The sequence below is a fragment of the Amblyraja radiata genome, chromosome 18 (assembly GCF_010909765.2).
Source record: "Amblyraja radiata isolate CabotCenter1 chromosome 18, sAmbRad1.1.pri, whole genome shotgun sequence".
NCBI classification, from domain to species: domain Eukaryota; kingdom Metazoa; phylum Chordata; class Chondrichthyes; order Rajiformes; family Rajidae; genus Amblyraja; species Amblyraja radiata.
This window is the reverse complement of record NC_045973.1, coordinates 2,286,738-2,306,248: the sequence shown is the minus strand read 5'-3', so window position 1 is coordinate 2,306,248 and position 19,511 is coordinate 2,286,738. Positions and strand designations below refer to the sequence as shown.

Genomic DNA, 19,511 nt, shown 5'->3' with positions numbered 1-19,511 from the left:
CACACACACACACACACACACACACACACACACACACACACACACACACACACATACCCTGTCAAAAAAAATAAAAACTACATTGAAACAAGACAAAAAATAATAAAAAGACAGACAGACTGCAGAGGCCGCTGCGACGTGAGTCACGCCGCCCACCGTCCAACGCACTGCCAGGTTGATTGGCTACTAATTCTCACTGATTGGCTCCTTGCAGATGAAAGCTAACTCCTAGAGTGGCTGGTATTATCTGTGAGCAATCTGTGAGGAACTGCAGATAAATCGACAAAATGCTGGAGTAACAGCGGGTCAGGCAGCATCTGTGGAGAACATGGATAGGTGACGTTTTGGGTTGGAAACCTTCTTCAGATGTTTTTGTAGCTCTCCCGGTTCTTTAGAGATGATGCCTGACCCACCTACAGTTACTCTGGCACTACTTTTGTGTCTCTGGGCTAACTCAGCGGGCCAGGCAGCATCTCCAGAGGACATGCACAGGTGACATTTCCGATCGGGACCTCTCATCCTCGCCGTGCTCCAATACTTCTCTGTTCCTCCCACCCTTGTGTTTCTGCCATTGCTAATCTATCCAGGACACAGCCCTCTATGTCTTATTTATCCTTCACTGCTGGTATTAATCTGCATTTCAGTGTACTAAACAAGTTAATGGGCCATTTGGCTTTCAACAACCATAAATACTTTGGTCAGAGATTGTTGAAAATATCTGACTGTAGAACGGCAGTTTAACTCTCTATAGAATTGTGTGAAACAGCCAAGAACATAATCTAATGCAGCCACAAATCATAAGTTGTTTGTGTTTGCCGCCCTTCTTTAAAGTCTGATGTGATACACCCAATCTAGCTGAAGTGAATGTAAAGCCTATTAACATAGAACATAGAACAGTACAGCCCAGGAACAGGCCCTTCGGCCCACAATGTCCGTGCTCAACATGATGCCAAGCTAAACTAATCTCTGCCTGTCCCTCCATTCCCTGCATATCCATGTTTTGAAGATATTTGTTCAGACAGCTGAGATCATTTTGATCAACATGTTGAGTTTCGGAGCCTAAAGGGCCTGTCCCATTTATGCGACTTTTTTCGGCGACTTGTCGGCACACGTCATAGTCGCAGCAGGTGGACGAAAGTTTTCAACATGTTGAAAATCCAGCGGCGACCAGAAAAAGGTACGACTCTTTGGGATACTGACGACCATACATGTTTGCACGTTTGGTCGTGGGCAGTCGCCCAAAGAGTCGCACCTTTTTCTGGATATTCAACATGTTGTTATGGCGTTCTATGGCGATGCAAGGTGACACGGAGTGTCGTAACCTTGACGCGGCTGTGACGCGACTGTGTCGTACTACTTGGCGGTTTTTAGACGACAGTCACTAACGCCCGTTGTCGCCCATAAAATCGCAAAGTGGGACAGGCCCTAGAGATGGATCAGCTATGATTGAATGGGGGAGTAAACTTGATGGGCTGAATGGCTCAATTCTGTTCCTAGAACATATGAACGTGTGAACAGTCCCCTATCGCACGAGTGGAGCCCCTGTGTCGACCCACTTGCATGAGCTTCCAGTGACTGCTGCAGATCAGTGAGTGATGAGTGGGCGGGGAGAGGGTGTCCGTTCAAGGGGCACCCTCACCCCGATCACCCTCACAGATGACGTGTCATTTGGCAGTCCTGTGATTACCAGCTTCAAATAAGTTTAAGAAGGAACTGCAGATGCTGGAAAAATCAAAAGTAGACAAAAAATGCTGGAGAAACTCAGTGGGTGAGGCAGCATCTATGGAGTGAAGGGTGGTCACTTCTTTGAAGCTGGAGAAACTCAGCGGGTGAGGCAGCATCTATGGAGCCGAAGGAATAGGCGACGTTTCGGGCCGAGACGTCGCCTATTTCCTTCGCTCCATAGATGCTGCCTCACCCGCTGAGTTTCTCCAGCTTCAAATAAGTGATCACTCTTTTGATGGACGCAGAGGTTAATTCTCGGGTTTTTTATTGTTGCGTCTACTGAGATATAGTGAGAAGCTTTGTTTTGCACGTATCCTTTTTATTTATTTTATTTATTAGAAGCAAATGTACAAAAATAGAACCAACGGCAGATAAACTTATACAGTTATTGTACAGCTTCAATTTTAACTTTTTAGCTTTGAATTAGAAGAGAAGAAAGGAGAAAAAGCAAGAAAGGGATAAAGTGAGATGTGCAAAGATAGAACCACTAGATGAACAAAGCAGTGTCGCCAAGGAGTGAATAAAAGAAAGAAAGAAGAGAGAGGAATAGACAAAAAATAAAAGGACAAAAAGAAAAAGAGAAATAAAAGTGATGATATACCTGCCTCACATCCCTCCCCACCCACCTCACCCAACCCGTAATTAGATTTAAATCCAAAGTTGTGTTGCGCCATGCTCTCCTTGTAATAAATCAATGAATGGTGTCCATGTCTTGGAAAAATGATCTGGTTTTTCTGCCATGTTTTGCATGTATCCAAACAGATTAGATATGCCACTCGTACTGTAGATAAAGTCATTTCAAACTCGATTCTAATAGTTGGAGCAAAGGGGAAGATGCAGAGTGCAGAATATAGTTCTCAGCATTGTAGCGCATCAGTCCCAGAGACAAAGTCCAATGACCTCAATGGGGTAGGGGTGAATGGGACAGTGCCCCAGCTAAAATATATTGCAGTGTTGAAGGAACTGAATGGGCCAGGAAGCATCATGGCGGGAAAGAACGTGACTTTTCTTCAGTCTGAAGAAGGGTCCCAACCCAAACCCAAAATGCTGCCTGTTCATTTTCTCCACAGATGTTGCCTGACCACTTGGGTTACTCCAGCCCTTTGTGCTTTGCTCCAGATTCCAGCATCCACAGTTCCTTGTAGCTCCCAGCTAATTTCAATTGTCTGTGCCTTTCTAAGCCTCGTAGACCCAGATCCTCCTGAACGGTGCCTGGACAGGATGCCAAACGTACTTTTGTCAAAGGACAAGAAGCCGAAAAGCCAAGACGCTGAAAGGACATGACGCCGAAATGATAAATAGATAACCCTAACCCCAACCCTGACCCCGATCCCGACCCCTGACCCCGATCCCGACCCCGACCACGACCACGAACAGACATGACGTTTGGCTTCATGTCCGTTCGACATCATAGCTTTTCGACGTCATGTCCTTTCGGCATCTTGACTTCGGCTTCTCGTCCTTCAGCTAAAGTGCATTCGGTGTCCTGTCCGCACACGTCCAGAGCATGTTCTCCGCAGATGCTGACTGACCTGCTGAGTTACTCCAGTACTTTGAGACTTTTCCTTGGTAAGATCTCCTCCCCTTTGACATTGACCATCATTGCCATTGCTGAATTTCCCCGCCATCAACATCCAGATGTTGCCACTGATGTAGTGACCGGATCCACGCACGCACGCACGCACTGCGGCCAAATGTGCATGCAGTCTACAACCCCACCACCTACAGGACACTCCAGCAATGTGGGGGAGTTTCCACTTATGTTGCTGGAAGGGAATATCATAAGGTCATCAGGAATAGGAGTAGAATTAGACCATTCGGCCCATCAAGTCTATTCCGCCATGCAATCAATTCAGCAATCAAAAAATGCTGGAGAAACTCAGCGGGTGAGGCAGCATCTATAGAGCGAAGGAATAGATGACGTTTCGGGTCGAGACCATTCTTCAGCCTTGACCCAAAACATCACCTATTTCCTTCGCTCCATAGATGCTGCCGCACCCGCTGAGTTTCTCCAGCATTTTTGTCTACGTTCGATTTTTCCCGCATCTGCAGTTCCTTCTTAAACATTCAATCATGGCTGATCTATCTCTCCTTCCTAACCCCATTCTCCTGCCTTCACCCCATAATCTCTGACACCCGTACTAATCAAGAATATCTGTGTCTTGGAGGACCCTCCAGGGTGACATTTTGTGCTGGTATTATTACTATTCATTGATGATGCCTGGGCTGCAGTTTCTGAGAGGAACCTTCAGTTTAGTTTATTGCCGCGTGTACCGAGGTACAGTGAAAAGCTTTTGTTGCGTGCTAACCAGTCAGCGGAAAGACAATACATGTACATGATTATGATTGAGCCATTCACAGTGTATAGATACAAGATAAGGGAATAACGTTTAGTGCAAAGTAAAGCCAGCAAAGTCCGAGGGTCACCAAAGAGGTAGATAGTACTTCAGCACTGCTCTCTGGTTGTGGTAGGATGATTTAGTTGCCTGATAACAGCTGGGAAGAAACTTCCCTGAACATGGAGGTGTGAGTTTTCACACTTCTGTACCTTTTGCCTGATGGGAGAGGGGAGAAGAGGGAGTGTGGCCAGTGTGCGACTTGTCCTTGATGATGCTGCTGGCCTTGCCGAGGCAGCGTGAGGTGTAGATGGAGTCCATAAGTTGCCTTCTGCACCCTGTCCCTCGGAAGCTGATATTCCACTGACGGCTCTTTCTTCATCATTTGTGTTTGTGCTAACGACCAGTTTAAACAGCTGTCTCCCTGGAGCAGGGAATGCGGACCCTGTGAGTGGTAGACTGAGATCTTTAGCATGGTGTACATTCCAGAATAAGTGGGGGTCTCTGGAGAGGAGTTGCCATCATCAATATCCTACCGCTACAGGTTGCAGGGGCTGGACAAAGCATGAGTGGTGATGAAAGCTGGGGAATTGGGACTGTGAGGGTCACCCCTTTATCATGAAGCATATTTTCAGTTTTCACTTGTTGCTGTCAAGTCCGCATTAATAACTCATATTATTAAAATGCAAAACCCTGTCACCTGCTTCCTGTTCCTCTGCATCTGATTCGAAGCATAATCACCTTATGGTGGTGATCTGAACGAGCCTCCACAGATGTGAAGTGAGACGAGGCTTCTTCTTGCGTATGGCGTACACAGCCTAAAGTTGTAGGACATCTTGTTCTATATGATCTTATTTGATTGTGCACGCCAGGTTGATTGCATTCATCGAAACAGGGCGGACCATGTGAAGGTTGCAATCTCCCAGCCCTGAGACAAGGCTGATGTAACAACTCCGTTACTCAGCTTCAGGCTGATCATTTTTGTTTGCAGAGATAGATAGATTCTTGATTAATGCGGGTGTCAGAGGTTACGGGGAGAAGGCAGGAGAATGCGGTTAGGAGGGAGAGATAGATCAGCCGTGGTGGAATGGTGGAGTAGGATTGATGGGCTGAATGGCCTAATTTTGCTACTATCACTCCTGACCTTATGGCCTCTTCTGCATGTTTGGCAAGAATGATGTGAGATTGTTGTGCGATCCTATACGTGGAGGGCACACGAGTACTATTTGGCCGGTGCCATACTATCCTATCATTTCAGCTCGTGGAAGGAAAGCAGTTAGACGTTTTCTGAGTTAGATAAAAATGCTGGAGAAACTTGGCAGAAGCGGCAGCATCTATGGAGTGAAGGAACAAGTGACGTTTCGGGTCCGAAGAAGAGTCTCGTCCCGAAACGTCACTTATTCCTTCGCTCCATAGATGCTGCCTCACCCACTGAGTTTCTCCAGTGTTTTTATCTACCTTCGATTTATCCAGCATCTGCAGTTCTTTCTGAAACTTAAAAGTTTTCTGAGTGTGCTGTTTACAGCGGCACTTGATATTATATGAAGGGTATACAGTATCAGTCGTGTGATCAATTTATTTATTTAATTTGCGTAGTTAGAAGTGATGTGTCCGAATTCTCGGTAATGTTGCAAACTTTAAACCTTGCATTGAGCGAGGCCCAAACTTAACCACATGTCATGCCACAGGCTACCACGAGCGCTTGGCACAGATTTGTCTGTGTTCTCCAGCATATAAAATTTGTAATAAAGCATTTTCTTTCTGCTTAACAAATTTCTCCCATAGGTGGTTTTAATTACTAAACTATTTTAAAGGCTAACTGAGGAGATGGGAAATCCATTCACCAAGTGTAGCAATTTACAGAAAATTCAGACGGCAATTATTTGAAATGTTATTTTTGATAGTACATCTGGGGGTTTCTGGGCATTACAAAATCTTGCTTTTTTTCCCCGAGACCTAAAGCAGAGAATATTGTACTGCGCTGGAAACACATTTTCCCCGAAGCCTTGTATGCAGTCACATTTCTGAAGCAAATTGAATTGATTAACATTGCTGTGTGTCTGAACCTCTTCCTCAATTTACACAGCTAGTTACAGGAAAATGCTGTAGGGATTAAAAATTTGCTAAAGTTCTTTTTTTTCCCCCTGCATAGTTATTAGTGGACTGTTTCTAATTATCCTCTCATCTTTTTTCCCCCCAGTATCTGGGTTGCCTGAGTTTTATGTATCGCTGAGGGGAATGTTGGTGGTTTTGTTTAGCTATGGTAATTGGAAAAAGGCATGTTTCACTGTCTAGAAAGGGGAGAGAGAAAAAAAAATCTTGTCCTTCCAGAGCTCCTGATTCATCCTGTTTTTTCGAACTGCAACATCGGGGAACAATTGCATTGCAGAAAGTTATGAATGAGTGGGCATTATGACATACTTTAACTTGAGGGTAATACATGTCTTACTCAGACTAGCCAAAACAGCAGAGCTGCTCACGGGCCACACCATAGCAAGAGTTTGAACCCATGTGAACGATTAATAAAAGCAGAGAATGATTACGAACAAATCAGTGGCAACATATGAGAGCTTAAGAAGATCTAGTTTTGTCAAAATAAAATCATAATGACAGGAGATATTGAAACCGATTTGGCAACGCTGATTAATTTAACATGAGCCTGATTTTTAAAATTACTTTTAAATGAGTTTAAATGAGAAGATATTGGCAATTAAGTTATGAGTGGATGTGAATGCGCCCAATATATTACTTCTGTATGGAATTTCCAAATTTAGATTCCAATTTTTCTATTTCCAGTGGATGTGTTCGATGACAATTTTAAACCAAGATTAAAGGTATAAAGTAACTCGAGTATATTTAGCATTCAGAGAAGCATACAGCAGTTACTATTAAACCCCTGTCCCACTGTACGAGTTCATTCCAAGAGCTCTCCCGAGTTTGCCCTGATTCGAACTCGGAGATTTACGGTAATGGCCGCTCGTCGGTACTCGGGGCTCTCGTGGACATTTTTCATCATGTTGAAAAATCTTCACGCGTCTTCCCGTGCTTACCTGCCGTTAATGAGTCTTCCCGAGTACCTGCCGTTAGCGCTAAGAGGCGTCCCCGAGCTCCGACGTACCCGCTACGTTCATTCTCCGTGCTTACCACGAGTATGATTTTTTTTAAACTCGGGAGAGCTCTTGGAATGAACTCGTTCCGTGGGACAGGGCTATTAGGCTGTACCAAACGACTCCGCTGTTGCTGCCGGAGTTCCTTTAGCACTTTGCACAAGTTTCTAGCTCATGTTTTGGTGGAAACCGAAGTATCTAGCCCCCGCGTTTAAGAAAGAACTGCAAATGCTGGAAATATCGAGGGTAGACATAAATGCTGGGTGAGGCAGCATCTATGGAGCGAAGGAATAGGTGACGTTTCGGGTCGAGACCCTTCTTCAGACTCTAGCCCCTGCAGTTTTTTTCTAACTACATTTTACAGCTGTTCTGCCAAATCTCCTCAAATTTAAGCTTGAGTTGAGTTTATTGTCACTTGCACCGAGGTACAGTGAAAAGCTTTTGTTGCGTGCTAACCAGCCAGCAGAAAGACAATCCATGATTACAATTGAGCCATCATAGGGCCATTTTGAAGTTGCTTTCCTCTCACCAAAGTGGGTTGTATGAGACCCTCTCTCACTGCCCTTCCCGCTGTGATTGCTGCTGCTCCTCCTGCTGAGTGACCATGTTGCGACCCACACTCACCACCACACCACCTCCTCAGCTCTGCCATCCTGTGCCACATGGCTTCCAGCTTAGTTTCCAACCCTCCTCATTCACGCCCATCCAAGATCTATAGGAATGAGGGATAAGCCATTTAGAACGGAGACGAGGAAACACTTTTTCACACAGAGAGTTGTGAGTCTGTGGAATTCTCTGCCTCAGAGGGCGGTGGAGGCCGGTTCTCTGGATACTTTCAAGAGAGAGCTAGATAGGGCTCTTAAAGATAGTGGAGTCAGGGGATATGGGGAGAAGGCAGTAACGGGGTACTGATTGGGGATGATCAGCCATGATCACATTGAATGGCGGTGCTGGCTCAAAGGGCCGAATGGCCTACTCCTGCACCTATTGTCTATTGTCTATTATCTAAAGTACCTGCTCTCCATTCGAGTCTGAGGAAGGGTCTCAACCAGAACCGTCGCCTGTCCATTCCTTCCACAGCTGTTTCCTGACTCGATGAGTTCCTCCAGCTCTTTGTGTTTCACTGGTAGGCTGGAGGGAGACAGAAAGCCTTGGTAATATCACCCTTTGGCAAAGCTTTGAATTGTTTCTGCTGACGTCTAAATGCCTTGATGAAAGTCGTGTTTGAAATCTGGATTATGTGGTTAGTTGTTGTAGGAAGGAACTGCAGATGCTAGTTTCAACCAAAGATAGACACAAAATGCTGGAGTAACTCAGCGGGACTTCTTCAGTCTGAAGAAGGGTCTCGACCCGAGACATCACCCATTCCTTCTATCCACAGATGCTGCCTGTCCCGCTGAGTTACTCCAGCTTTTGGTGTCCATAGTGTCTATAGCCAAGTTACTTTTAATTGAGACAAATATTGACACAAACATGTTGCAAGAGTTTCATCGGGAACAATGGTCCATTGCAGCAAGACCAAGAAGGCCAGTGATCAACTTCAGCAAGAGGTCCACCTACATTGATGGCACCCAAGTAGTGATGGTTAAAAGCTTCATGTTCTGATGAATACGTTTCACCAGCCATATCGAAGCAATGGGCAAGGAAGCAAACCAAATGCCTCCACCTCCATTAGACAATAGACAATAGGTGCAGGAGGAGGCCATTTGGCCCTTACGAGTCAGCACCGCCATTCAATGTGATCATGGCTGATCATCCCCAATCAGTACCCCGTTCCTGCCTTCTCCCCAAATCCCCTGACTCCGCTATTTTTAAGAGCCCTATCCAGCTCTCTCTTGAAAGCATCCATAGAACTTGCCTCCACCGCCTTCTAAGGCAGAGAATTCCACAGTCTCGCCACTCTCTGTGAGAAAAAGTGTTTCCTCGTCTCCGTTCTAAAGGCCTTACTCCTTATTCTTAAACTGTGGCCCCTGGTTCTGGACTCCCCCAACATCGGGAACATGTTTCCTGCCTCTAGCGTGTCCAAGCCCTTAACAATCTTATTTGTTTCAATGAGATGTCCTCTCATCCTTCTAAACTCAATGAGATGCCCTCTCATCCTTCTAGGAGGCTTAAGGGCCTGCCCGACTTTCCCGAGTTATTCACAAATTCTCCCGAGTTTTCCCCTTGATTCAAACTCACAGAATGCTCGTATCGAGTCCGTAGGAGTCCGTGGATATATTGTAGCGGCCCGTTATGCCTGCCGTAGGTACTCGGGGCTTCAGGTAAGTCGGGACTTTTTTCCAGCCCGATAAAAAATGCCCACGAGTAAAAAAATAGCCCCGTGTTCCTACGGTGGCATAACGAGCCGCTACGATATATCTACGGACTCTGACCGCCTCCTACGGACTCGTTACGAACATTCTGCGGGTTTGAATCAATGGGAAAACTCGGGAGAATCTGTGTATAACTCGGGAAAGTGGGACAAGCCCTTTAGGGAGTTCGGCAAGTCCCCATCCACCCTCATCAATATCTACAGGTGCGCTGTAGAAAGCATTTTATCGGGATGCATCAAGGCATGGTTTGGGAACAGCTCCATCCAAGACCCGCAAGGAATTGCAGAGTTGTAGATGTAGTCCAGACCATCACACAAACCAAACTCCCTTCCATTGATGCCATCCTCATTCCACGCAGCCTCGGCAAGGCCAGCACCATATTCACCCCCGGTCACTCCCTCTTCTCCCTTCTCCCATCAGGCACGTGTGAAAACTTCCTCCAGATACAGGGACAGTTTCTTCCCGGCTGTTATCAGGCAGCTGAACCAACCTATCACCAACTAGAGAGCAATCCTGACCTCTCATCTACATCACTGGTGACCTTTGAAATATCTTTCATCAGACTTCATTGGACTGTTTTATTATTATTAATGTTTAGTGTTTTCTGAGTCATTCGTAACTGTCATTGTATGTCATGTTGTTACTTGTGGGCGGAGCACCAAGGCAAATTCCTTGTATGTGAATACTTGGCCAATACACTTACTTACTTACTTATCTTGCACAAAACGTTATTGAATTGAATTGAATACATTTTATTAGCTAAGTATGTAGTACACATACAAGGAATTTGCTTTGGTGCTTTGCTCGCAAGTAACAACACGATATACAGTAGATAATTACAAATAAAACGTTACAATTTAAACATGTGAAGAATGGAATAAAATACCAGAGCAACAGGAGGCTACAGACTTCTGGCTGTTGAGTAGGGCTACTGCTCGTTTTTATGTCTGGCTGTGGCGGCTTTGGCCTGTATCTGTACACTGTGGACGGCTTGTTTGTAATCATGTGTCTTATTTTCATTGACTGGCTAGCACGCAGCTTTTCACTGTACCTCAGTACACGTGACAGTAACATTAAAATCAACCGGATGAGTTTAAACTGGGAATTTAATTAAATCGCCATCTAGTGGTAGTGCAAAGAAATACAACTCTTTAATTTGGGATTTTTTACTGAAGTTGCTTGCATGACATTTTTTTGCTTCACAATCACAATAATACTTTATTAGCCAAGTATGTTTTGCAACATTCGAGGAATTTCATTTGCCAAGTCAGTCATACCAATAAAAAGCAACGGAACACACAAAATACATTTTAACATAAACATCCACCACAGTGACTCCTCCACATTCCTCACTGTGATGGAAGGCGAAAAAAAAGTGTGATCTCTTCCCTTCTTTGCTCTTCCGCTGTCGTGGGCCTCGAGCCCTCCATTGACGGGACGATCTTGACTCCCGTAGCCAGCGGCGTTTGGGTCCTCCGCGTCGGGGGGATCTCAGCTCGCCCACGCCAGACGATCGAACCCCTGGGTCGCAGCGTTGGAGCTCCCGACATCCACGGCTTCTCCCGAGACTGCGAGCTCCCGATGTAAAGTTCACAGGCCGCAGTTGGAGCGATCCCAGGCAAGGGATCGACTCCGATGTAAGTCCACGCCCCGCGGTGGGGCCCAAGGTCAGATCGAGGATGCCTCAAGCTACATCGATGGCAGGCTGCAGAGCGACCAGAGTACGCGATCCGGAAAGCAATCGCTTCTCCGGCAAGGCAAGAAACTGAAAAAAAGTTTCCCCCGACCCCTCCCCCCCACATAAAACAAACCGGAGAACATTTACACAGACTTTTAAAACACACCAAAAATTAAAAAAAAGACGAAAAAACAAACAGACTGTTGCCTGCCAATCGTGGGGTGCCCCTGGTGGTAATTGGTTTGCGATCTGGGGTTAGGGGTGAGGCAAGTTGAATGAGTGTTGGGGTAAGCATACATGGTAAACATATGCTACAATTGGCTGTCCAATGTTCAATTGATGATTTACTGACTGGGAGTTTCAGATTGTGCCTGTTGCAGGGTAAGATGAAAAGGTGTAAATGACCATGTTGCAAAGGAATAGCTTTGACTACCGGTGACCATAAGAAGGGTCTCGACCCGAAACGTCACCTATTCCTTCGCTCCATAGATGCTGCCTCACCCGCTGAGTTTCTCCAGCATCTTTTGTCTACCATCAACTTCCATGGACTCTCACAGCAGTAACGTTTCTTTGCGTGTTCTATATTTCTAGTTTGTCCACATCAAACATGAAACACTTCATTCCAACGGCTACTGATTGTAAAGATGTGACAATCTGTATCTGGAGATCACTGCCGTCTGGCATTAGGCTCATGGGTGATGTTCACCCTCAGCCAACAGTTCACCAAAGCCCGCGTTCCGCAGTCCTTTGGCACACTCTGTACAATTTATATTACTATATCATCGTAAAAATATATGTGAATGATGTTGCGATAGTAATAGGGATAACAACTAAAGTCTACCAGCCTAACGCCAACAAACTCTGATGTGCCAGATTAACAGTTCATCTCCTCCAACACTTTCTCCAACCCAACCCAACCCAACCCCTCCGTTCTCCAATCACCCATTGTTGTCCCCTTCACTCCTGAATCTGTCCACCTCCCACACACAAGTTTAGTCGCTGAACTAAACTAAAGCCTTGTGTAATTTTAAAATATGCTCTCTATTAAGCTGCCCTTGGCATAGAGAGCCAATTAGGATGGGTATTACATTTGCATTTCTGATATCTTTGTTGTACACTCTTTTACAACAAGGAATACAAAATTCAAGAGAGTTTATTGTCATGTGTCCCTGATAAGACAATGAAATTCTTGCTTTGCTTCAGCACAACAGAACATAGTAGGCATGACTACTGAACAGATCAGTGTGTCCATATACCATGATATAAATATATACACACATGAATAAATAAACTGATCAAGTGCAAATAACAGATAATGGGCTATTAATGTTCAGAGTTTTGTCCGAGCCAAGTTTAATAGCCTGATGGCTGTGGGGAAGTAGCTATTCCTGAATTCTTCTGCAGATATGCTTTGATGCATGTTAAAATAATATTGTATTTTTCAATCTATCTGTTATGGAAATATTGGTGCAAGGTTCATGTTTGTTAGCTCTTGCAAAGCTGCTTTAAGTGATATATTTCTCCTCCCAGATCTCTGGGCTACTTTAGCTATTCTGAGTTATTCAATCGCACTGTTTTCTATCCTTAAGCACCAGTCTGCGGCATGGTGTATATATAATATAACAGAGCTTCACTGAATATTACATTTCACTTGAGATAGTTAAAATGCCCTCTGAAGAGTTGAGTGGCTGACATAACTGTTGAGTAACGTAACTACATAGCCCTTAAGAGCTCAATGATGTGGGAGTTACTTTAACCATATCAGCGGGGTCTCGGACAGTTAATGTAACCCTTCACCCAAAGGTCGGTCACTGAAGTGCAAGACAAAGCAGTTTTGTTTCGCTCTGGTTTTTACGACGGCTTTAATGACTGATATTCATAAAGCTTTCTGTGTACAGTTGCTGTCTGTTGGATCTTGGATCTTTGTGGCATATCTTGACACTTTAATTAAGTAAATGAGGGGGCATTAGGTGATCTTATCCTGGCGAACAATGATAAGCTGTTAATGGACACGAGCATCTTCCATCTGAGGGTTGGGTTTCTCGGGCACAGTTTGTCTTTGTTGGATTGTCAGCCTCACACAAATACCAACTTGTCTGCCCAGTCGGTTAAGTATTGTGCAACCCCCCCCCCAACCACGTTATTCCCATTATTAAAGGTGGCTGCAATTAATTGTGGGGAAAACTAAACTATTTAATCATGTGCTGAGATATTGAAACCAGTGTATAAAGTAAACAATTGCTGAATAAAATAATGAAATTAGGCTTTTGTGTGGCATTTGAAGATCTTAATGTTACTGTACAATAAATGACGCGTGTATTCTAGAGGGAGGAGGACATTTCAGAAGCCCTTCCAGGTGAGACAGGTTCACCTGCACCTTCTCCACAGGTAGCTTCCAACACACTGGCATGAAGTTCCAATTCCAGGTTTGCCTTACCCTGTGTAGGAAGGAACTGCAGATGCTGGTTTAAACTGAAGATAGACACAAAATGCTGGAGTAACTCAGCGAGACAGGCAGCATCTCTGCATAGAAGGAACGGCCATTCCTGTGTCATCCCGTACACACTTACCTGTCCACTTGTTCACTTGACTTCCTCCATCCCCTTCCCGCTACTTGGTTCCACTTGCCCATCATCCCTCTCCCCATCTCCCCATCTCTCAGGTACCAGCCTCTATCCATACCCCCAATACTGCTACACACTGGCAATGATCCCTCTCTGCCCTCCGCCCTGGGGCAGAGTCTTGACCCGAAAGGTCGCTCACACCTTGTGCCTCCACAGCTGCCTATTGATCCACTGAGTTCTTCGAGCATTCTGTCTTTTATTAGTAGTCCAGCAAGCTTGTCTGCAGAGTAAGATTGCTAACCATATGGAAATTGCCAGTGGAATTAACCTTCTTAAATCAGTACAGCATACCAATGCCTCATTGTCATCTTTCAGCATTTTATTAGAAAAGTGGCTTTGCGGTGATAAAACAGTTTCTCAAATGATGCCCCTGGCTTTACAGTTTTAATTCTACTTGGAAAATCCATTAACGTACGTATCCCAGTCTGGGAAATGGCTTTATCCTGCTTCAGTGAAGGAGGTTGCGAGACCACACTGCAATCTTGTGGTCAGCTTGGAATATACAAGAACAACTCATTTTGGAAAATCCACGCCAAGCTTTCCAGGTGAAGCATGTTAGTTTAGAGATGTAGTGTGGAAACGGGCCATTCAGCCCACCGAGTCAGTGCCGACCCTAGATCACCCTTCACTTTAGTTCGGTATTAGGCTAGTCGGGAAGCTCCAACGTGGCAGAAGGTTCGACCAGCCCCGACGCGAGGTTCGATCACCCGGCGCGGGGGAGCTGACATCCCCCCGATGCGGGAGCTGATCGTCTCGACGCGGAGGGCCCGAACGCCGCCGGTTACGGGAGTCAAGATCGTCCCGGCAACGAGGGCTCGAGGCCCACGACCGAGGAAGAACAAAGGGAAGGGACTTGAACTTTATTTCGCCTTCCATCACAGTGAGGAATGTGTAGGAGTCTCTGTGGTGGATGTTGATGTTAAAATGTGTTTTTGAGTCTGTTGCTTTTAATTGTATGACTGACCTGGCCAGTGAAATTCCTCATATGTTGCAAAACACACTTGGTGAATAAAGTGTGATTCTGATTCTGATATTATCCAGCTTGTCACTAGAACTGAACAAGTCGTTTTTAGCTGGGTGAATATTTCTGAATTTGAAATATAAGAGCTATCACTGACATGTTAGAACAGCACATTGATTATTATAATATTAATTTAGTTTAGTTTAAAGATACAGCACGGAAACAGGCCCTTCGGCCCACCGAGGCTACATCGACCATCAATCACCCATTCACACTAGTTCTATGTTATCCCATATTCTCATCCACTCCCTACACAGTAGGGGCAATTTACAGAGGGCCGATTAACCTACAAACCCGCACGTCTTTGGGATGTAGTCTTTTATTGAAGTAGTACAGAGCAAATAAATAATCCATCACTTACCGTTCTTAATTGCAGTTCCATACATGATATATTACTCATGTGAAAGTTTCTTCTTATAAAAGTATTAATTTGTGTGTGTCGTGATCATGATTCGTGTGTGTGGTAAAAATCTGTATTCCCATCATCCTTCCGAGACCCAACTGCCTCCTAATCTATGAATCTGCGCTAGTCTCCTCTAGAAATAGACACACCCCTTCTACATATCGAATCCCACCTACAAACGTACAGACAGATAAAAACTAAAATATTAATAATGTTAGACAAGGCTATAATAAGTATATTATAGCCTTGTCTAACATTATTAATATTTTAGTTTAGTTAAGCGTAAGTCAGTAGACTTACGCTTAATGGCTCCTGCACTAATGTCAGTGTTTGACACTGACATTAGTTTGACACTGACATTTGAGCACTCCTTGCACTCGAGTTTATCTCATTATATCATCCTTCTGATCTTTTTACCTTCACCTGCAAATCTAGCGTCCCGTTGAACACACACATGATATTGCTGGTTGAATGATAAGCGGTGGTTTGGTTGAAATGAAAGTTATGCTGTCAAATATGATGTAATATGAGACAAGGTAAAAGGAACATGGTCATAACAGCTTTTATGTTTCTGAGGTTTGTGTGGTAAACGTCGTAAGTAAACTAGTGTAGGAAGGAACTGCAGACGCTGGTTTAAACTGAAGGTAGACACAAAATGCTGGAGTCAAGGGCCTGTCCCACTTAGGCGACTTTTTAGGCGAGTGCAGGAGACTCTGCGCTCGCCACATGGTCGCCACATGTTCGCTGGTGGTCTCTGGTGAGTCTCCTTCATGGTCGAGAGGAGTTCCCGCATTCTGGGAACTAGTCGCGGCCTCAGTATGGTCGGCGCAAATTTTTCAACATGTTGAAACATTTTCTGCGACCAAAAATTGGTTGCCATGGGGATAATCGATAATCCTGTAGTCGTAGGTGCACTTGTAGTGGGGTCGCCATGTAGTTGTAGGTAGTCGAGGTAGTTGTAGGTAGTTTTAGTTCATCGCCTTTGCTGACCGGGCATTTTCATTGGCTCATTGGGGAATAAAAACATAAGCAGGTGTTTTCAGAACCAAGGATAACCGACCGGTAATGTTAAATGTCCACCGAGCTTCACAGCCGTGTATCTCTGGCTTCTTAAATGTTGTCTGGCTCCTTAAACGTGTCTCCACTCCTTCTCCCCCCATCCTCCCTTCCCTTCTCCCCTCCCACACTCCCCCTCTTTTAAAGGACTTACCGTACACTGTGCTAGCCGTCTTAACCTTCCTGTTCATCGCGGTGTGTGTCTGTATCACCTTGACTTTGCACCGTGTGAATTTCAGACAACGCTCCCCCCGCTTGCCCTGTCCCCCGCCTTCGTGATGTGTTTGTGTGTGTGTGTGTGTGTGTGTGTGTGTGTGTGTGTGTGTGTGTGTGTGTGTGTGTGTGTGTGTGTTTGTGTGTGTGTGTGTGTGTGTGTGTGTGTGTGTGTGTGTGTGTGTGTGTGTGTGTGTGTGTGTGTGTGTGTGTGTGTGTGTGTGTGTGTGTGTGTGTGTGTGTGTTTGTGTGTGTGTGTGTGTTCCGCTCTGACAGTCGCCTGCAGTCCGCTGAAAAATTGCCTATGTGGGACAGCCCCTTAACTCAGCGGGACAGGCAGCATCTCTGGAGAGAAGGAATGGGTGACGTTTCGGGTCAGGACCCTTCTTCAGTCTGAAGAAACGTCACCCATTCCTTCTCTCCGGAGATGCTGCCTGTCCCACTGATTAAATAAAACTGTGTAAAGCTCGAATTACATATTTTACAATGACACTATCTTTTATTCATGTATACACTTTTCAATAGGTCTCGCTGAGAGATATAAATGGATGAACATTTTTTTGCTTCCATTCCACTAAAATAGATGCAAAGTCACACTTCCATCCTGTTTGAAAATAATAAATGTTGTGCTGACTAGATGTTACATATGGAAGAGCTGCTTAGTCTTAACGTCAGTATTTCAAGAGTTTACTTGATATTAACCATATGATTTTATATTAAATTTTTTCTTAGGGCATGATTTTCATCAACAGAACTTATTTTCCAGGAATGTTTGACATTCTTGATGTGCAGCTGGATGGAGACTGTGTTGAGAATGCATTGATGAATGACAGCAGGGAACAGGGCACTGGATATAATGGACGGGGCATCTATTTGTTGTCATTGTTAGAGTTGGCATCAATTATTGATGGGGCGTGACATGGCACATGCTCTGATAGCAATGACTGTAACATAAGCTGGAAGCGGCAGTGTAGCAGGAGACTAACAAAGGCTGGACTTGGGGAGTTCAGGCCATTGCACCAGTTGACTTTGGGTCTGGAAATTGTGTTGCATTTCATGTAATGGAACAATGAGCCGACAAGTGTCCTTTTCTCGTGTACCTCCACAGGAACTACACCGGAGATCCTCCCTACAGCCAGAGACCGCAAAAACAAAGGCCTTACAAACCGTCATCGAAATGAAGGTAAGGCTATTTGGATACTATACGTGCTACTGTGCTGTGATGTAATTTGAAACTTTGGCATCAGTCCCACCAAGATCTTTGCATTGTTAAAACCAATTTTCAAATTGATCATTTGCTTTTAAAGACAAATTGCCACGTTACACACTAAAGCTCGTAAGTAAACAATGTTGCCAGTTGCCAAATGGTTCAGGCTCTGCTTAATATTCTCATAAAATGAACTTTGCTAAGTTTGTTCTGTTCCTCATGCTCGATTGCATAATTGATGCAATCTTCTCAATTGACAAGATGTGTAAACCTGGAATTCTTAACAAAATATTAATTTCATAACGTGTCACTAAACATTAAAATTATTTTAGCTTTTGGTGACTTTGCTGAAATCTTCCAAAAGCCAGTTGTATGTAGTAAGAAGAGGAGCCTTAAGAAAGGAAATGCCTCATGTGTCAGCTCATCAAAAAATGATGAAGCTCGGCCTGAAATAGCTTTGAAGGCAGATACACTGACCATCCGTTTATCAGAGTTACATGTGCTAATATCCATTAAACAACTAAAAAAATATTATAACAAATTAGAATACAATGGATGTAGGGAGGAAATATGTACTTGTTTATTTAATCTACCATTTAAGACATTAGTTTGTTTTTGAGATTGTGTCCGATATTTAATTTAAAAAAAATGTGTGACGATCGATATATGAAAATTTTTAAGGAGCGATAGATAGGTTGGCGATTATGTTTTGCTTTATTGAGGTTTCATCTCTATAAAGACAAATAGCCTTCTAATTCACAGGAGTACAGGCTGACGGCCTATCCTGTAGATCTGACAATGTTGTGTTTTTGAATGAAACGTTACGTTAAACCTTTATTCATTGCCGGAGGGACATTGTTCTGCTGACAGTCACAGCACGCAACAAGGTCCATGAAAACTTGAAATTAAAAGTGAAAACAATAAGTGAAAACAATAAGAAAAAGACCCACGCCAATAGACAATAGATGCAGGAGTAGGCCATTTGGCCCTTCGAGCCAGCACCGCCATTCAATGTGATCATGGCTGATCATCCCTAATCAGTACCCCGTTCCTGCCTTCTCCCGATATCCCCTGACTCCGCTATTTTTAAGAGCCCTATCTAGCTCTCTCTTGAAAGTATCCAGAGAACGGGCTGTCTCTCACAGCAGTCCCCCCACACCAAGTCCCCATTATATTCCCCTCATGCACATCGACCGCAAGGACCCACTGCCGCCGAGGCTCCCATTGTCGCCACCGCTGAGGCTCCTCTGGCCCAGACAAGCCTCGCCGCCCGGCTTCACCGCAGTTCCCTGGGAGACCTGTGGGGCGAGTCGGGCACATTTGAAGCACCATTTGATGCTCTGTCGGTAGTTTCACTGCAGTTTTTAGAAATTATTAGCATTTACTCCCAGAAGAGACGCCTTTGTACGTCTTTCATATCGCCCATTTGCCCCTTTATTCATTGTCATGATCAACTGAATGAATCACAGGTCAACGGCTGTGCTGCTACTTGCTTTCAATTGCCAAAGATTTCAACTTGGAATAGTGATTACTCATCATAAGACAATTCTTTCTGCAAAAACGTTGAAAGGAAAACTGAAATTATAATTGGTTAATCAAATACTAAACAGAACAATATGCAAAAAGAATTTTAAAAAACCTTCCAGTGGAGTCATTAGCCTTTTAGTGATGCCTCTATTTGTAAGTGTTTACAGGAAACATTCTTGTCCCATCAGCAGAGGTCACTTCCTTAAATGGATCTCAGGTCGATTATGTACCCACATATCCCAGTAGATATCCATTGCAGCGAGGTGTAGATGCAGCCCAGTCCATCACACAGATGAGAC

The 19,511-nt window shown here is 44.5% G+C and overlaps 1 protein-coding gene across 8 annotated transcripts in view; it reads left to right on the top strand.

Moving 5' to 3' along the window:
- Window positions 1-19,511, top strand: part of erc2 (ELKS/RAB6-interacting/CAST family member 2) — a 569,575-nt gene that overhangs the window by 103,448 nt on the left and 446,616 nt on the right. For all 8 annotated transcript variants that reach the window (XM_033036569.1, XM_033036567.1, XM_033036568.1 and 5 more), the window contains one exon: window positions 17,587-17,661. In XM_033036569.1, the coding sequence (XP_032892460.1) occupies window positions 17,587-17,661 (75 nt within the window). The remainder of the gene's footprint in view (window positions 1-17,586; window positions 17,662-19,511) is intronic.